The 19553-nt window shown below is 38.4% G+C and overlaps 1 protein-coding gene across 2 annotated transcripts in view; it reads right to left on the reverse strand.

Annotated features, from left to right (window-relative positions):
- LRRC69 (leucine rich repeat containing 69) overlaps nt 1–19553 on the reverse strand; it is a gene marked incomplete at both ends in the record, with an annotated part of 92047 nt that overhangs the window by 21951 nt on the left and 50543 nt on the right. For both annotated transcript variants that reach the window (XM_082674784.1, XM_082674783.1), the window contains one exon: nt 3470–3571. In XM_082674784.1, coding sequence (XP_082530910.1) covers nt 3470–3571 — 102 coding nt within the window. The remainder of the gene's footprint in view (nt 1–3469; nt 3572–19553) is intronic.

Raw genomic sequence — 19553 nt, forward strand, 5'->3', positions numbered from 1 at the left:
CCTCCTACACACTTCAGCTTATTCTCGGGGATGGTTACATAATGAGGTCATCCTTTCTGAAAGAATTACCCTTTCACACTAATATTACAGGACTCCTAAATTAGATGTTTGTTATCACTCCTCTCTCTACTTACACAAAGCATAGGTTGTGATTCTGAATGAAACACTGATTTTAGAGGTAAGTTTTATCTACCAGAATTCAACGGCTAGTCTCACTATAAAGCCTCAGAAAACTAATAGACAAGAATTCAAACCCCAAAATAGCAGGTGGTAGAATTTGCTGAAGTACATGGAATGAATAAATAGGTCACAATTCATACAGTTCACTTTTTCCATTTATGATTTCTGGAACCAAACATGTTTGTCGCACTCAGTATGTCTCTTGACAACTCTTACATTACCCATTATTTATATCCTTCTCCTACTTGCTGCCAATGTGTTGCTGTGGAAGAATGACATATATCATTGAAATATAAAGTTATTACTTGAAAATACAAGTGTATATAAAATAAGATACTTTTGGCATGAGCAATAGTAAATTTCAGGAAAACTCGTAAAGATACATGCAATGCAGTTTTTGAGGATACACAACTTAATGATGGCCTAATCTCGGCATTATTTAAAAGTCAAGAAATCTTCTATGATAAATAAATTGTTCCTTTTAAATAGTTTATATGCTGTTCTGTTAGAGTATTTGTTAGATAACTATATGTAGGTCAGAGATTATTTCTATGTTTAAACCATCATAGATTAAAATTAGTTTCGGGTGTTTCTTTTATTTTTCCTTACATATGATGATTTCATTTGAATTATAAAATTATCCATATACAAATTATATTTATATAAATATAAAAAATTATAAAATGTAAAAACAAATGTGAATCCGTAGAAGGAATATTGAACTTTGGAACTATTATATGATCAATTGTTACTGTATGATAGGCATTAAAATGTAGCATGAAGAGCAAAGATACTGAGTCAGAGTCAGATAGATAAATAGGTACAAATCCTGGCTCTGTGCCCTATTAGTGTGACCCTATTTGGACAAGTCCTTAACTTCTCTGATCTTGGATACCTCACCTGTAAAATAGGGATTTTTTTTTCCAATACTATCACATAGAGTTCAGAGAATTAAATTACATAACACAGGTAAAACTCAGTCCGGCATCTGCTGATGCAGTATATTCTAGCTAATATTTTGTTATAATGTAGTTATCAATATTAAATTTTACTTCACAAATCTCTGAGGTGAGGAAAGTCTTTAAAAATCCTTAACTAATGCAGAGCCTGAAACAATCCCTATAGTTTTTTGACAGCCCAAGTAATTTAATCAGTAACGTTAACCAAATATCCAGTAGAAATGGCTTTTACTTTAAGTACAAATATAAAATGTATAATAAATTTATTGCCTTTCTAAGAAAAATTCTTAGAGATACTTTCAAAAATACCCAAGTCATTTATATACTGTAAGTAAAAATCATTACTTCTACTAAATAAACAAAACAAAAACCCAAAACTGTTGTGTTCCTGGGTTCTTAGTTTTGAAATGAGAAGGAAGAAATATTACTCTCTCACCCTGCTCCTGGGTCCCAGGCACAAGGTAACATTCTTGCTCTCAAGTGCTCCCTGTAAGACACCTGCCACATTGGGTTAACCGCTCATCCAGTCCCCTCCACAAACCAGAACCTCTTCCAACCAGAGACTACCCCTGTTTCCCTTTCCCTCAGTTTCTGGCAGCCCCTTTCTGAGGCAATACTGCAGCATGGAGTCTGGAGCACAACTGCTTAGAATGGCATCAGCATTCCAAAACTTACTAGCTCTGTGAACTTGGACAAGTTATTTAACCTCTCCAAGTCTCAGTTTATCTATAAAAGGGGACAATAACAGTACCTACCTTTCAAGCGTTAATGGAGGACTAAATTATTTCATTCCTATTACATGCTTAGAACAATGCCTTGCCCATGGTAAGCATAATAAATGTTAGCTGTCTATTATTATTGTTATTATTTTACTACTACTATTCTGAAATACTTGATTCAAGGAGATAATTAGGTTACAAGTAATTAAACAAATTAAATACTTCAGTTTTTTAAATTATTTACAATTAAAAGTCAAGTAAGTTTTTTTTGACTTGAGAGTGGGAAATAATACTGCTTGTGGAAATATAGATTGATTCTCTGGAAAAGAATTTGGAAAGAGCTAATCAGACTTTAAAAGATGAAAGTTCTTTGGCCCAGGAATTTCACTCACAGGGATAATATAGACATAAGAAGAGGACAGTCATCGTAGCCTTGTTTATAAAGGCCCAAAAGTTATAAAATTATTAATAATCTAAACAGCCAACAGTAGGAAAGTAGTTTAAAATATTATGGTGTAATCATATACCAGAATATTATTATGTATTCATCAAAAAAGATGTCATAGGTATATTTCTTATTGATTGGAAAGATATTCACAATATTTTGAGTAAAAAAAGCGAGTCTCTAAATAGTATGTGGAGTTTGAAATCATCTTTGATAACAGAAATTTCAGGATTTATGGAAAGTTCTAGCAGAATAAGTGTCAGAGAGAACAGTGATTGTAACTCTGCATATTGGATTTCTGAGTATTTTTTTTATCAATTTCTATTGCCTTTTTTCTAATTTCTCTAAATAAGTTTGTATTACTTTTATAATAAATTTTTAAATAAGTATGGCATTATAACTAATATTTTCTTCCTCACTCATCTGTATTTTCTACTTTTCTGTATTAACCATATATTACTTGTGCAATAAGGGGGAAATGTTATTTTTTTAAACTAAATTGTCAAACAAGGTTGGTTGTTTCCTGTAACCAGGCAACTTGAATCCTATGCAATTCTTGAAAGTTTTAAGACAATTCTGCATGTTCAGCTACAGACCTAAAAGGACCTGAGGAGTCCAAATTCACAATGGAGACTCATACTCAAATGTGGAAAGATCTGAAATCTTTAACTCATCTATCACTAAAATACTCACAAAGAGAGTCTCGTAATGTATTTCCCTATTCCTTCCTTTAATATCATCAACTTGTTGACTAAAGGGAACACAGTTTCTGGATCATATTCATTTATCCACTAGGAGTAGGGACAAGTGAAAAGGGGATGGAAGAGACAAAACACCCCAGTAAGAACTAATCAAATATATCCTTAGATAATACTGAAAAAATACTTGGAGGTTAAAGTGAAAACAAATTCCTTTGTTTTCAACAAAATGTTTTCATCCAATAAAATGTTTAAATGTCTCTGAATTTGGTCACTCTGGAAATCAGATAGGATTACAATGGATTCTGCAAGCAAGTCAAAAAGATTATGACTAGGGTCCACAATGCCAATGGATCATGGTTGTATGGATCGTTCGCTGGCTTGGCAAGAATGCTTTAGAAGAAAACTCTTTAAAACTTAAATCATGGCTTTAGTTTGAAGACCTGTGTGAATGCTATAAGGCTTCACCTGTAGACTCCAGATGTCCTCGTGTTTTACAGCATTAACTGGCTGCTTCAGGAACAGTGGGTTTCCCTCACAGTAGAACTCCCTCAGCTTCAGGTATTGAAACTTTCAAAACAAAATAAAAACTTCACTACACAACAAAATAAACTTCATTTCTGAGCCTACATCGTCAATAAAATTAGACTAAAATTACTTTATTTATGACATATTCCACATTAGTATTTTAATAGCAGGGTGTACTCTAGTTATAAGAAGCATAAGAATCTTTATGTTGGCATGGATGGCAATGACCTTAGAGGTCACTGGTGACATCCCCCATACTAGACAGCTGAGAAAAGTTGTTCAGGATCAGAGAATTGTTAGTAATAGAAGAGAGGTTAATTAATAAAATGCTGGGAACAGTTTGCAAATAATACGTTTGTTAGGAACCAAGTATGATGAAAAACAACACTCTAATATACACCAAAAATTTAGGTCTCAAATACTGTCTTATGATCCATTCATTTATGATCAGTGAGGAAGGTAAGGGAAACAGAGGAACATCAAAAAATTATCATTATATTGAAGTACAGTTGATTTCTCTGTTGTGTACAATGAAAAGAAAAAAGAAAAATATATAATTCACAAGGATATTGAATCTCCTATGAAGAAAACCTAAATTCAGCTGGATTCTACCCCTTGAGTAGAAAAAAAGTAATTCTCTTATGTTCATATTATATCTTTTTGAATTATGGTTTTCTCAGGGTATATGCCCAGCAGTGGGATTGCTGAGAAAACCATAATTCAAAAAGACATACGTACCTCAATGTTCATTGCAACACTATTTACAATAGCCAGGACATGGAAACAACTTAAATGTCCATAGACAGATGAATGGATAAAGAAGGTGTGGTACATATATAGAATGGAATATTACTGAGCCATAAAGTGGAATGAAATTGGGTCATTTGTAGAGATGTGGATGGACCTAGAGACTGTCATACAGAGTCAAGTAAGTCAGAAAAAGAAAAACAAATATTGTATATTAATGCATGTATGTGGAATCTAGAAAAATGGTACAGATGAACCTATCTTCTGGGTAGGAATAGAGATGCAGATGTAGAGAACGGACATGTGGATATGGGGGAGGGAAGAGGAGGGTGGGACAAACTGGGAGATTAGGATTGACATATATACACTACCATGTGTAAAATAGATAGCTAGTGGGAACCTACTGTATAGCACGGGGAGCTCAGCTCGGTGCTCTGTGATGACCTAGATGAGTGGGATTGGGCAGGGGGAGTGGAAGGTCCAAGAAGGAGGGGATATATGTATACATATAGCTGATTCACTTCGTTGTACAGAAGAAACTAACACAACGTTGTAAAGCAACTATATGCCAAAAAAAAAAAAAGAACAGGGTAAAAAAAAAAAAACTGTGCCAGCAGAAAAAAAAAAAAATTACACCTTGACTCCCTTGAGTTCACATGACTTTGAGCTCATGTGGTTTTCAAAGTTAAACTCATTTAGGGAGTTACTTTTCTGAGACTTAGTTTCAGCTGTGAAATTGGGACAATAAGACCTATCTTCAGTGGTGTGCAGATAAAACAGTTCTCTGGAAAGAAAAAAAAAAAAAAAGCCCTGATTTGTGGCATGCTTTGATTCTATGGTGTAAATACTCCTACCATAGCTGATTCCAGTCACTGAACACAGAGTTGGGAAGAGATGTTGAAAATTGGTTCTTGTGAGCCAGGATGAGGTAGCGGCGTTACACCACTGCACCTCACAGTTATGGAAGAGTTAGAGATTTCCTTGATTTCAGCCCATGGTTTGAAACACAGCACTCAACAAATTAAAAATAATTGATTTAAAACATCTTTCCAGGGCATCATGTCATCAGGTCTAAATGTCTCACGAAATTTCTACAACATAGACAAGGTTTAAAAATAAAATAAAGAGTTTAAGGCTACATTGGAATCACCTACAGACATTCTGACTTTCTTAATTCAGTTTCCTATGTTATCCACCAACAAGGAGCAACCTAGAGAGTTGAACCTAATGGTAGCCACAAGTCAGTGCTGGGTGTGCTGAAATGAAAAGAGCACTTCTTCTGCTTAATGGAAACATCATTTTTTCCTTCTGGCTCTAAAGAATAACATTCTGTAATTTATACCTTAACTCACATTCCTTTTATAAAAATATGATACAAACTTGACTAACTTGGTATCTGCAAAAGCATTAACATATGTGAAACTCATTTCAAAGTTGACCACAGTTCAAAGGGCATACATTTTTCTTTAGGGGTCATGTTTCTCTTCCTTCAAATCCTATCACTATTCTTCCATCAAACATGGTAGTGAGTTACCCAGCTTGCTAACTTACTACACATAATATACCAGAAAGAAATTATCTTAATGAAAAGAAATTAATAAAGAAATTCATTAACATGTGTTTTGCAGCAGGTAAGTTTCAATAACCTGAAGTCACACAATCTCTCAAAGTCCACTCTGAATATTCCCCAGAGCAACATTTTTTAATACCTTCTCTATATGCACTACCAGGTTTCCTGCCAGCCTAGCTTCTTAATAGAACAATATTCTTTGCTAGTCTCATCACTCCAGTAGCATAATCTCTTCTGCTAATAAAACGTTGTTACGGGGCTTCCCTGGTGGCACAGTGGTTGAGAGTCCGCCTGCTCATGCAGGCGACACGGGTTCGTGCCCTGGTCTGGGAAGATCCCACATGCCGCGGAGCAGCTGGGCCCGTGAGCCATGGCAGCTGAGCCTGCGCGTCCGGAGCCTGTGCTCCGCAACGGGAGAGGCCACAACAGTAAGAGGCCCGCGTACCGCAAATAAAAAAAAAAAAATGTTGTTACAGCTTTTCAGAGTCTCTTTGCACAGGCTTACTCAAACTACCAGTGTTATGGGTTTAATATCAACAGGAACAATTTTGTCCCTCCCGCCCTCTCAGGGGTCTATGGATATTTTTCATTGTTACAACTGGGGGAGGGGGCAGTATTACTGGCATCTATTTAGTAAATACCAGGGATGCTGCTAACCATCCTACAATGCACAGGATAGCTCCCACAGCAAAGAATTATCAGTCCCAAAAGAGGGTTGAAGTTGGGAAAACTCTGGTTTAGAGGTATAAGGTCATAAACATTCACTGACCATTTATCTGGAAAGGGGACTTGCAGCTGAAGAGAAATGACGGTTCAAATGAGGGTTTTTATTTTTTTTAACGTGAAGACTTGATCATGTAGAAGGTAAGTACCAACATAGAGAAATTAATTTAGAGGAGAAAGGAATAATTGAAAGAGTAACGATCAGGTGAAGAACACAGAAAGACTTTTGGAAATTAACATCTTTGAATTATCCTCTCCTCCGCAGCCAGAAGATGCAGGCATGAATGAGTTTGAAGGTGTGGAATTGGATGTGAAGGAATCAGACATGATCCCTTCAATTTTGTCTTTGAAATAGAGAATAAGACCATTTGCTAATTGAGTTGTGAAGCAAGGTGTCGATATGGAAGGAGGCATGAAGAAGGTGGTGAAAGTATCGAATAGGTTTTGGAAAATGAACCTGGCATGCAACAAGCAAAAATATTATACAGGGGTGCTGAGGGAACACACATTTGTGGCAATCCCTGTCCATAGATTGTGTGCTCTCCTTTAACACCCAGCAGTCTAGATACAACATTAAGAATCTGCAGAAGTATATGTCAGAAAGCAAGGGCATGAGCTCATACATATTAAAAAGTAACTGAATTGGACTGGGTCCTTTATGGTTTAGACCAGATAGAAAAAGAAATAGTACGAAGTTTTGATGGACTATGAGTAAAAGAAGATGTAGAGCGACATGAAGTCTGATCTAAAAGGAAAGATATGGCTATAAAGCAATAAGAGAGCTGGAACATAGGAGGAACCAGGGGTCAAACTGCCATACTGGACTTTAATTCTTCATATTTAGAGCAGCTGAAGATGATGTTGTGATCTAGACATGACTGTGATGGTGGTTTGCTGAACTGAAGACCTGAAAAGCTCATTAAAATCAAGGAACTTTGAGCCTAAGTTGTTTATATTGACCACCTTTACAAAACAACTTCTTGAGTAATGTTCTCAAATATTTGGCTGCCTACTGCACATCTTTAGATGGAAGTCCCACAATCACCATAAATTCTAACATTCAAAAGTTGAACACTAATTTCCCACAGTTTTCCTTGCTCCTTTCCCCACATCAAATCTCCTGCCATGTCCTGTCAATTCTACCTTCTTAAAACTTCTAGAATTTATCCTTTCTTTCCATCCCCCTATCCACCCACCTCCTCGCCACCTCTGCACAATCTCTTCTCCTACTCCCTGACCCAGCCACTAATCCCTCTGGCTTGATTGAGGCCCTCATTTTACAGGAATTATTGCAATAGTACTTATATTGGTCTCAGTGCAAACTTTTGCTGCCAAAGTGGTCTTTTAAAATGAGAAGCTAGTCAAAATACAACCTTGCTTAAAACTTTTCAAGGCTCCCTTTAGTCCATAGGATAAATTCAAAAGCCCTAGTATATCATACTTGGTTCTTCTTGGCCTGTTTTTCTAACGATATATCCTAGTAAGCTCTACTTTCACCCTTATACAACAGCCATCCTGTAGTACTTAGGGGTCTCATAAGAGGCCTGTGTCTTAACTTACAATTATTACTCATGCTGTGCCCATTACTCAGTCCACTCCTGGATCATCTCTTCACGACTAAAATATCACCCCTGTAAGCTTCTGCAACTTCTATCAAATGTTTCTATATCTCCTTAGGCCTAATTAATCATACCACCTGTAAATACTATGAGACAATCATTGTTGAAAAGTTTGTCTTCATCTCTCAGGTTTAGTCTCTTTAAGAGCTATATCTTAAGTGACTATTTAATGCTAGCTCTAAATTCAGTACCTAGTACATAGCTGAGGCCCAATAAATAATCAATCACACACAACTCTCCCTGGGCACTCAGGATTTGCAAAGATCTTCTTCTCCAGACTTGGTCAATTGTTATAAGTGTTCCTGCAAAGCCCCAGGACTCAGGAACAATATATAAGTTCAGCAAGCCCTTCTATTGCTTCAGGCCAGCCTTAAGTAATGAGGGAGATCAGAAGGGGGCTAATTTAGGAAGAAATTTGTTAATGTAAACAAGGAGAAGGGAGGCTGAGATTTCACATGAGCTCAAAAACAGAACTGATAAATAGGTGATGGCAAATAACCATGGACCCTTCAGACCATCTCAAAGCTCACAGGGTTACACTTTAGCAAGAATTGGAATTTATAAATATGCTAACAGTTGACTTGTGAGGAGGGTAAGGTTTTAAGTGTTGGGACTATGTCATCCAAAAACATATAATTAGCAATTCTAAAAAAAGGACATGAATAAGATCTGTGACCAATGAGAAATTCAAGAAAATGTATGATAAACTTGATATCTAATCAGAACTGTGGAGTGATTCAGCTGATGATATCATTTGAACATAAGGAAGCCAAAAATTCTGTTGTGGGAACTCCTCTCTCACACACTGTGCATGAGTGGGAGGGAAAATAGGCAGAAAGTGACCTAAAATAAGAATCCTTCAGTATCTGCTGGATAGTTGACCCAAGAGAAGACCCCCGGAGGGAGTTGAAGAGAAGCTGCCAAGAGAAATCTGGAGGGAAGGAGATAACTGAACCCCCAGGATCTAAACATACACACACACACACACACACAAACACACACACACCCCTTCCTCATTTTGGTGGCTAGGGAGAAGCAGCTGAAGGCCCTTAAGCTCATGCTTCTCCCTGCCTTCAATATCCTGGGCCTTATAGCTGATGGGACAGTAGCTCCAGCATCCTCTTCAGCCTCTTGATTTAAACATTGTAAAAAGGAAAATTGATCTGGGAGGACTTATTTGTTATTGCCTCACAATCCTCATCCATACCTGCTTAAGACCCCACTTCTATCCTTGAACCACCTGAGAACCGGTGACTGAAGAGGCCTCTGCTTCCACTCTGCCCTGTATGTTCCACCTCCAACAGTGTGATCTTACAATGTAAATCAGATCACAGCAGTACCTAGCTCAAAACCATCCAGCACTACCTTGCTCAAAACCATCTCATTTCTCATTCAGAATGAAATGCAAAGCCCTCAAGCTGGCCTACAGGACTCTGTTATGATTGGACCCTGTACAATCTCTTTGACCTTATATCCTACCATTCTGCCTATCCCTCTTCCTTCCCCCTCCCCTTCCCCCTCCTCCCTCCTCCCTCCTCCTCTCCCTCCCTCTCTCTCTCCCTCTCTCTTTATTTCTCTCTCCCCTCTGGCAACATTGGCTTTCTTTCCAAGCGTTTTTTGCCTTGGGACCTTTGCACTTCCCTCTTCTTGGAACACTTTTGTCTCAGATTTGTCCATACCATTAACACTCAGAATAAAATGAAATCATATGTTTAGCAGTTTGAGAGGGGAAACATTTATGACCCAAGGATTTGATAACCAGACAAGTTTTCATTAATGTGCAGAGGCAATGGAAAGACATTCTCACATGCATGAGCTATGTACCTTAACCAAAGAAAATTACTCAAGACACAGTAACTGAAAGAGAGTAACAAAAACCAAGAATTTGGGTAATACATTCATTTTGCCTGTCAAAATGCAAAGAATAAAAAGTCGAACGCACACTGCCCCAATACAAACAAGACTGGGGCAATCTGTTTTTTGCAAAAAAAGAAAATTTGCAATGTCATTTAAAAGTGTGAAAATTGTTTGTACTCTTTGTTAATTCTACTGATAGGAATTCATCCAAAAAAATATTTGAAATGGGAGCAAATATGTATACACGATATGTGTTTCTCAGAATTATTTAAAATTTTAAAATCCTTTCCTATATTAAAAAAATGTATGATAAGTTATATTACACATGTAATATTCAGGTATTCTGCCTTTTCACTCTCTATGTCTAGCAAAACCTAAGCCTGGGTCATCCATGCCATCAGCTTTCCCTGTCTCTGTACACAAGCAAATAAGTGCTGTTTGCAGTTACACCTTAGGGCAGGCTAGAATCACAATAAATTCATCTTCACTAACTTCCAATATGCCCTCAGTGATTGCTGGAAATTCTCCTCTAGTCAACACAACTCCATGTTTTCTTTGTTGGCTCATCTTTCTTTGCCCAACCATGAAATAGTTCTCCCCTGAGCCTAGCACATTCTCTTTTCACTTTATTTTTTTTTCCCTTGGCAATCTTAACCATTTCTATGACTCAATGAAATCTCTATGCCAATGACTCTGGTTCCACACCCTACAGCCAACTGTTTACTCAAAATCTTCACTTGGATATCTTAAATATATGTTAAATTCACTGTGTCCAAGATTGAACTCATGATCTGCCCTCCTAGAGTTGGTCTTTTTCCAGTGTTTTCTATCTTAGACTATAGAAAGTTCACAAGCCCATCACTGTTTCAAATTTACCTCGTAAATGTCTCTTGAATCTGTTCAGGTCTTTCCATTCCTAATCATATACTCTTTGTGGAATTTGAACCAAGAAACATGGAAATTTGCCATTTAGCTCTGGAAACTGGAACAGAACAACTATTATGGCAAGGAGCTGGAGAGTCCACAGTGGGCTATGTATAGATTGATGTTAAAGGGGAACAGAAACAAGGTATAAGTAGAGCAAGCATTTGGAATATGGCTACATTATTCCAACAGTATAATAAGTGTGATGAACTAACAGTTCATGCTGCTAAGAATCCCAGAAGCTTGTTGACCTGAGAACCACACACTTGCTTCAGTATCTCTGAGCTCTGCCCAGCCTTACCATATTCCCTGCTTGAATCCCCATGAGATCCTCCTTACTCTTCCTTCTGAAACTTTAATTAAACTCCACTTAAAATGCAGCCAAAGAACCAAAAGAAAACATGCACATTAATTTCAACATCATAGAATTCTCTTGCTCTACCATCAGCAGATAGACAATTCTAATGTCTCTGAATTGCTCAAAGTAACCTTCTTATGTGCTTTTCTGTGAATCCTCCTTTGCAAAACACAAAAATCTACCTCTTACTTCTCTAAATCTAGACAAGACTTCCAAACTTTAGTCACTCACTCTTTAGAAGTAATCTTCTTTTCAGGTTTTGAAAGCAAAATATATAATTAGTACCTCTCCACTGGATAGGGGAGCCATATATCTAGAGACGCTTTTTCACCCATATTTCTAAACCTCACAGACCTGGTTACAGAGAAAAAGCAGAAAGTAGTAGTAAGCAAACTATAAAAGGCAGTAACAAAGAAATCAAAGTTCCCAACCCCTGCCCTGGGATAGTCTATGATTTAAACTGAAAAATTCCACTTTAAAATTTAGTCAGACCAGGCAACAATTCAGACCACTGAACTAGAAGAAAGATATTCAGAGTTTGTGAAAGCTGTTTATGGTCTGAAAACCAATTGTGAGATCTTTGATCTTCTATTTTTTTATTCTGACAGGAAATTAAAGTTTGAGTGACCAGATTCATAATGGGAACGCAGAAAGAACGTCAGTTTGTAGCTTCTCCCTTGGTTTCCAAATGAGCCCCAATGTTGTTTTAAATAAAGCCTCTCAAAGGCATAACACCTTTAATTCCTCCTGATATATCTTTGTTCTTCTTCATTCATATTAAATATCACTGTTTCAAGGGATTCTTGACTGTTTTTATTTACCTTCTCTTAAGTGACTGCTGTTTTAACCAAACATTCTTTTCTTTTAAGCTTTTCATATAACTTCATCTATACTTAATAGTAGAATAGAGAAAACACTGGGCTCAAATGCTGGGGACTGGTTTCAAATCCATTTCATCCACACAACCCCTCCATACAAGTCATTCAGATATCTGAGCCTGTTCTCCATGTATAAATAGATATGATAATATCCATCTCACTGGATTTTAAAGATCAAATAAGGAATGTATAAAGTACTTGGTAAACTATGAGACATCCTAGAAAAATGAGGTACTACACCAGCATGTAGTCCATTGTCTAAAGTAGGCAAGTCATATTTATTACTTTTCTCTCAACAGAAGAGTCTTGTTAGGGTCAGCTAATATTTTGTCTTCCATTTTTCTCATTACTTTGCTTCATTTAAGCTCTACCAGACAAGGATAAAGGCAATTTCATATGCTGCAAATCTGATTAGCAAACTGATACGTGTACTTCTAGTTTCAAGATGGCAAAACTAAGCACATTTAGCACTCTTCCTCTCCCAAGCCAAATCCTAGAAATGATAAGAAGATAACTTTCAAGAAAATAAATAACCACTTAAAAACAGGACGATAAATTCTCACAGGAAGAGAAACTATGTGTAGACAGTATCAAGTGAAGGAGGAAGCATCAACCCAGGATGAACATGGAAGCCAAAGGAAGAATTCCTACAAAGAAATGGAATTGAGGTAACTCAATACACAGAGGTAGTAGAGGCCTCCAGAGAAGTATGGGATAGTAGAACAACAAACAGCAATATTACTGTACTCTTTCAGAAGCAGGAAGACACATGAACTCACCTACCCACTCTCATCCCCATGGCCACACTCTACCTCCCACTCCTATAGCTCCTTTCCCTGAATCCCACACACCTATAGCCTGGTGAGAACAGTGCTTTGAATAGAGAAAGGTGGAGGAGCTTCAAGACGGCAGAGGAGTAAGACATGGAGATCACTTTCCTCCCCACAAATACATCAAAAATACATCTACATGTGTAACAACTCCTTCAGAACACCTACTGAATGCTGGCAGAAACCTCAGACTTCCAAAAAGGCAAGAAATTCTCCACATAACTGGGTAGGGCAAAAGAAGAAAAAGAGACAAAGGACCTGCACCTCTGGGAGGGAGCTGTGAGGGAGGAAAAGTTTCCACATGCTAGGAAGTCCCCTCACTGGAGGAGATGGGAGGGAGGGGAGCCCTAGAGGTGAGGGCAGCAACAGGGGTGTGGAGGGAAAGTGGAGAGAATCCTGCACAGAGGATCAGTGCCAACCAGGTCTCACCAGAGTGAGACGCTTATTGGTTCACCTGCCGGGGCGGGTGGGGGATGGGTGCTGAAGCTCTGGCTTTGGAGGTCAGACCTCAGGGAGAGGACTCGGGTTGGTGGCATGAAGACAGCCTGAGGGGTCTAGTGCACCACAGCTAGCTGGGAGGGAGTCCGGGAAAAAAACCAGGCCTGCCGGAGAGTCAGGAATCTATTGTTGTGGTCTGCATGAGGAGAGGGGTGGGCCCGCCATAGGAGCTTCCTGCTCCGTGTGCTCACAGACAGCTGGGCACCACCTACGTGACCTCCAGAGGTGGGCACAAACCATGGCTGTTATCTCTGACATGAGAGGGGGGCAATGGCTGCCACCGCTGCCACCAAGTGTCCTGTGTGTAAGCACAAGTCACTGCCCACACCTTCCCGGAAGCCTGTGCAGCCCACCACTGCTGAGGGTCCCACAATCCGGGGCTAACTTCCCTGGGAGAACGCAAGGCGCACCTCAGGCTGTAGCAACTTCACACCAGCCTCTGTCGCCACAGACACTCCCTGCATATCCCAATTGTGACTGCCGTATCCCTCCCTCCCCTCCCCTGGCCTGAGAGAGCAAGTGAGCCCTAATCAGCCACTGCTTACACAGCCTCTTGCCTGGGCAGGGAACAGACACCTGAGGGTGGCCAACAGACAGAGGCAGGGTGAAAACCAAAGCTGAACTCCAGGGGCTGTGGGACCAAAGGGAAATCTCTCCATGCAGCCACAGGAGCAGCAGATTAAACCCCTGCAACTGGCTTGGTAAAGCCTGCATCTGTGAAATATATGAATAGACAATGAGTGTTCCCACAATCGAGGCTGTGGACTTTGGGAGCAACTGTGGACTTTGGAAGCAATTACATGGGGGAGGTAAGGCCAGATCAGAGTCTGAGCTGGTCCCACAGTGCCCACAGCAGGGCCAGAGACCTACTTAGAAGTATTGGAGGATTCCTGGGTAGGCAGGGAATAACAGTGGCTCACTGTGGGGGCAAGGACACTGACAACCAAGGCCACAGGAAGATATAACTACTATTACTATTATATATACTTTCTCTTTTTTTTCATTTTGTTCTATTATTGTTCTTTTTTTATTATTCTTTTAATTTTTTAATTTACTTTTTCTTTTCTCTTTTATGCTTTTTTTAATTTTTTTTTTATTTTTTGCAGTACATGGGCCTCTCACTGTTGCGGCCTCTCCCGTTGCAGAGCACAGGCTCCAGACGTGCAGGCTCAGTGGCCATGGCTCATGGGCCCAGCTGTTCCGCGGCATGTGGGATCCTCCCAGACCGGGGCATGAACCCGTGTCCACTGCATCGGCAGGCAGACTCTCAACCACTGTGCCACCAGGGAAGCCCCCCTCTTTTATGTTTTTATTTTTTAATATGTTTTTTATCTTATTGTTTTCCTATTCTACTGTACTTTTTCATTATATTGTGTTTTTTCCTTGTTTTTCTTTTTTCCTTTGTTTTGCTTTGTTTTTGTCTTATTTTTAACTAAATTTTACATTTTTCTATTTTTACTTTACTTCTTTGTTGTTTTCTATTTATCTTTTTATTTTCCTCTTTCTTCTGTTTTTACTTTTTTTTTATCATTTTTGTGTTTCTTTTATGCTTCCTTTCCTTTTTTTAGTTTGCTCTGCATTTGATTTGTTTTAGATTTTTTGTTTTTGTTAGTTTAGTTTTTAGTGTTTGTTTTCATTATTGGCTTTGTTTATTGGTTTGGTTGCTTTCTTCTTTTTTGTTTTCTCTTTTTCTTTTTCTTTATTTCTTTTTCTCAGTGTGGGTGTGTGTTTCTTTACGTGTTTTTGTCTGTTCAGTTTAGCTTTTACCACTTGTCTTGGGGTTTTGTTTGTCTGTTCATTTTCTTTTCTTTTTTTTCTCTCCTTTTCTTTTCCCTTTTCTTCCATGCCATGCAGCTTGTGGGGTTTGGTGCTCTGGGCCAGGGATAGGGCCTGAGCCTCCAAGGTGGGAGAGCCGAGTCCAGTACATTGGACCACCAGAGAACTCCCAGCCCCATGGAATATTAATCATTGAGAACTCTCCCAGAGGTCTCCATCACAACACTAAGACCCGGCTCCATGCAATGGCCAGCAAGTTCCAGAGCTGGACGTCACATGCCAAACAACTAGCAAGACAAGAACACAACCCCACCCATTAGCAGACATGCTGCCTAAAGTCATACTAATCTCACAGACACCCCAAAACACACTACCAGATGCGGCCCTGCCCATCAGAGGGACAAAATCCAGCTTCACCCACCAGAACACAGGCACCAGTCCCTCCCACCAGGAAGACTACACAAGCCACTGAATGAAACTCACCCACTGGGAGCAGACACCAGAAGTAAGAAGAACTAGGAACCTGCAGCATGTGGAAAGAAAACCCCAAAAACAGTAAGTTAAAATGAGAAGACAGAGAAATATGCAGCAGATGAAGGAGCAAGGTAAAAACCCACAAGACCAAACAAATGAAGAGGAAAAAGGCAGTCTACCTGAAAAGAATTCAAAGTAATGACAGTAAAGATGATCCAAAAATCTTAGAAATAGAATGGAGAAAATGCAAGAAACATTTAACAAGGACCTAGAAGAACTAAAGGGCAAAATACAGTAATTAACAACACAATAACTGAAATTAAAAGTACTCTAGAAGAAATCAATAGCAGAATAACTGAGTCAGAAGAACAGATAAGTGAGCTGGAAGATAGATTGGTGGAAACATAAAAAGAATAAAGAAAAAAGAATGAAAGGAATGGAGGGCTCTCACACAGACCTCTGGAACATTAAGCTCACTAACATTTGAATTATAGGGGTCACAGAAGAAGAAGAGAAAGAGAAAGGGTATGATAAAATATCTGAAGAAATTATAGTCAAAACTTCCCCTAACATGGGAAAGGAAATAGCCAGTCAAGTCCAGGAAGTGCAGAGAGTCCCACACAGGATAGGAGAAACACGTCGAGACACATATTAATCAAACTATCAAAAACTAAATACAAAGAAAAAATATTAAAAGCAGCAAGGGAAAAGCAACAAATAACATACAAGGGAATCCCCATAAGGTTATCAGCTGATTTTTCAGCAGAAACTCTGCAGAGCAGAAGGGAATGGCAGGACATATTTAAAGTGATGAAAGGGAAAAAAACTACAACGAATATTACATAGCCCAGCAAGTATCTCATTCAGATTCAATGGAGAAATCAAAAGCTTTACAGATAACCAAAAGCTAAGAGAATTCAGCACCACCAAACCAGATCTACAACAAATGCTAAAGAAACTATTCTAAGTGGGAAACACAAGAGAAGAAAAGGACCTACAAAAACAAACTCAAAACAGTTAAGAAAATGGTAATAGAAACATACATATCGATAATTACCTTAAATGTGAATGGATTAAAAGCTCCAACCAAAAGTCAACTGGTTGAATGGATACAAAAACAAGACCCATATATACACTGTCTACAAGAGATGCACTTCAGACCTAGGGACACATACAGACTGAAAGTGAGGGGATGGAAAAAGATATTACATGCAAACGGAAATCAAAAGAAAGCTGGAGTAGCAGAGCTCATATCAGATTAAATAGACTTTAAAATAAAGAGTGTGACAAAAGACAAGGAAGAACACTACATAATGATCAAGGGATTAATCCAAGAAGAAGATGTAACAATTATAAATATATATGTACCCAACATAGGAGCACCTCAATACATAAGGCAAATGCTAACAGTTAGGAAAGGGGAAATCGACAGTAACACAGTAATAGTGGGGGCCTTTTTTTAGGGTGCATTTGATCTTCATTGCTGCATGCGGGCTTTCTCTAGTTGTGATGAGCAGGGGCTACTCTACATTGCAGTGCAAAAGCTTCTCATTGTGGTGGTTTCTCTTGTTGCAGAGCATGGCTCTAGGCACATGGGCTCAGTAGTTGTGGCTCATGGGCTCTACAGTGCAGGATCAGTAGTTATGGCGCACGGGCTTAGTTGCTCCTTTGCATGTGGAATCTTCCTGGACAAGGACTCGAACTTGTGTCCCCTGTATTGGCAGGTGGATTCTTAACCAGTGCACCACCAGGGAAGTCCAAAGTTTTTATTTATTTATTTACTGGCACCAGGTCTAAGTTGTGGCTTGGAGGCTCCTTAGTTGTGGCATGTGAACTCTTCATTGCAGCATGCATGTGGGACCTAGTTCCCTCACCAGGGATTGAACCCCAGCTCCCTGAATTGGGACTGTGGAATCTTAACCACTGTACCACCCCATTTACACCAATGGACAGATCATCCAGAAAGAAAATTAATAAGGAAACACAAGCTTTAAATGATACAATAGACCAGATTGATTTAATCAATATTTATAGGACATTCCATCCAAAAAAAGCACATTGCACTCTCTTCTCAACTGCACATGGAACATTCTCCAGGATAGATCACACATTGGGTCTCATATCAAGCCTCAGTAAATTTAAGAAAGTTGAAGTCATATCAAGCATCTTTTCTGACCACAGTGCTATGAGATTACAAATCAATTACAGGAAAAAAAAAAACTGTAAAAAACAAAAACACATGGAGGCTAAACAATATGCTAGTAAATAACCAAGAGATCAATGAAGAAATCAAAGAGGAAATCAAAAAATACCTTGAGACAAATGACAAAAACACAACAACCCAAAACCTATGGGACACAGCAAAAGTAGTTCTAAGAGGGAAGTTTAGAGCAGTACAATTCTACCTCAAGAAACAAGAAAAATCTCAAATAAACAACCTAACCTTACACCTAAAGGAACTAGAGAAAAAAAGAACAAACAAAACCCCAAGTTAGTAGAAGGAAAGAAATCATAAAGATCAGATCAGAAATAAATGAAATACACACAAAGAAAACAATAGCAAAGATCAATAAAACTAAAAGCTGGTTCTTCGAGAAGGTAAAAAAAAAATTGATAAACCTTTAGCCAGATTCATCTAGAAAAAGAGGGAGAGCACTCAAATCAATAAAATTAGAAATGAAAAAGTTACAACACACACCACAGAAATAGGAAGCATCATGAGAGTACTAAAAGCAACTGTATGCCAATAAAATGGACAACCTGGAAGACATGGACAAATTCTCAGAAAGGTATAATCTTCCAAAACTGAACCAGCGAGAAATAGAAAATATGAAAAAAAAATCACAAGTACTAAAATTGAAACTGTGATTAAAAATCTTCCAACAAATAAATGTCCAGGACCAGATGGCTTCACAGGCGAATTCTATCAAACATTTAGAGAAGAGCTAACACCCATCCTCCTCAAACTCTTCGAAAAATTTGCAGAGGAAGGAAGACTCCCAAACTCATTTAACAAGGTCACCATTTCCCTGATATCAAAACCAAACAAAGATATCACACAAAAAAGAAAATTATAGACCAATATCACTGAACATTGATGCAAAAATCTTCAACAAAATACTCCCAAACAGAATCCAACAGCACATTAAAAGGATCATACACCATGATCAGGTGGGGTTTATCCCAGGAATGCAAGGATTCCTCAGTATATGCAAATCAATCAATGTGATACACCATATTAACAAATTGTAGGAGAAAAACCATATGATCATCTCAATAGATGCAGAAAAAGCTTTTGACAAAATTCAACACTGATTTATGTTAAAAACACTCCACAAAGTAGGCATAGAGGGAACTTACCTCAACATAATAAACACCATATATGACAAACCCACAGCCAACATTGTCCTCAATGGTGAAAAACTGTAACCATATCCACTAAGATCAGGAACAAGACAAGGTTGCCCACTCTCACCACTATTATTCAACATAGTTTCGGAAGTTTTAGCCACAGCAATCAGAGTAGAAAAAGAAATAAGAGGAATCCAAATGGGAAAAACAGAAGTAAAACTATCACTGTTTGCAGATGACATGACACTATACATAGAGAATCCTAAAGATGCTACCAGAAAACTACTAGGACTATTCAAGGAGTCTGGTAAAGTAGCAGGACATAAAATTAATGCACAGAAATCTCTTGCGTGCCTATACACTAATGATGAAAAATCTGAAAGAGAAAGTAAGGAAACACTCCCATTTACTATTGCAAC

Source organism: Grampus griseus (assembly GCF_964374135.1).
Source record: "Grampus griseus genome assembly, chromosome: 17".
Classification (NCBI taxonomy): Eukaryota; Metazoa; Chordata; class Mammalia; order Artiodactyla; family Delphinidae; genus Grampus; species Grampus griseus.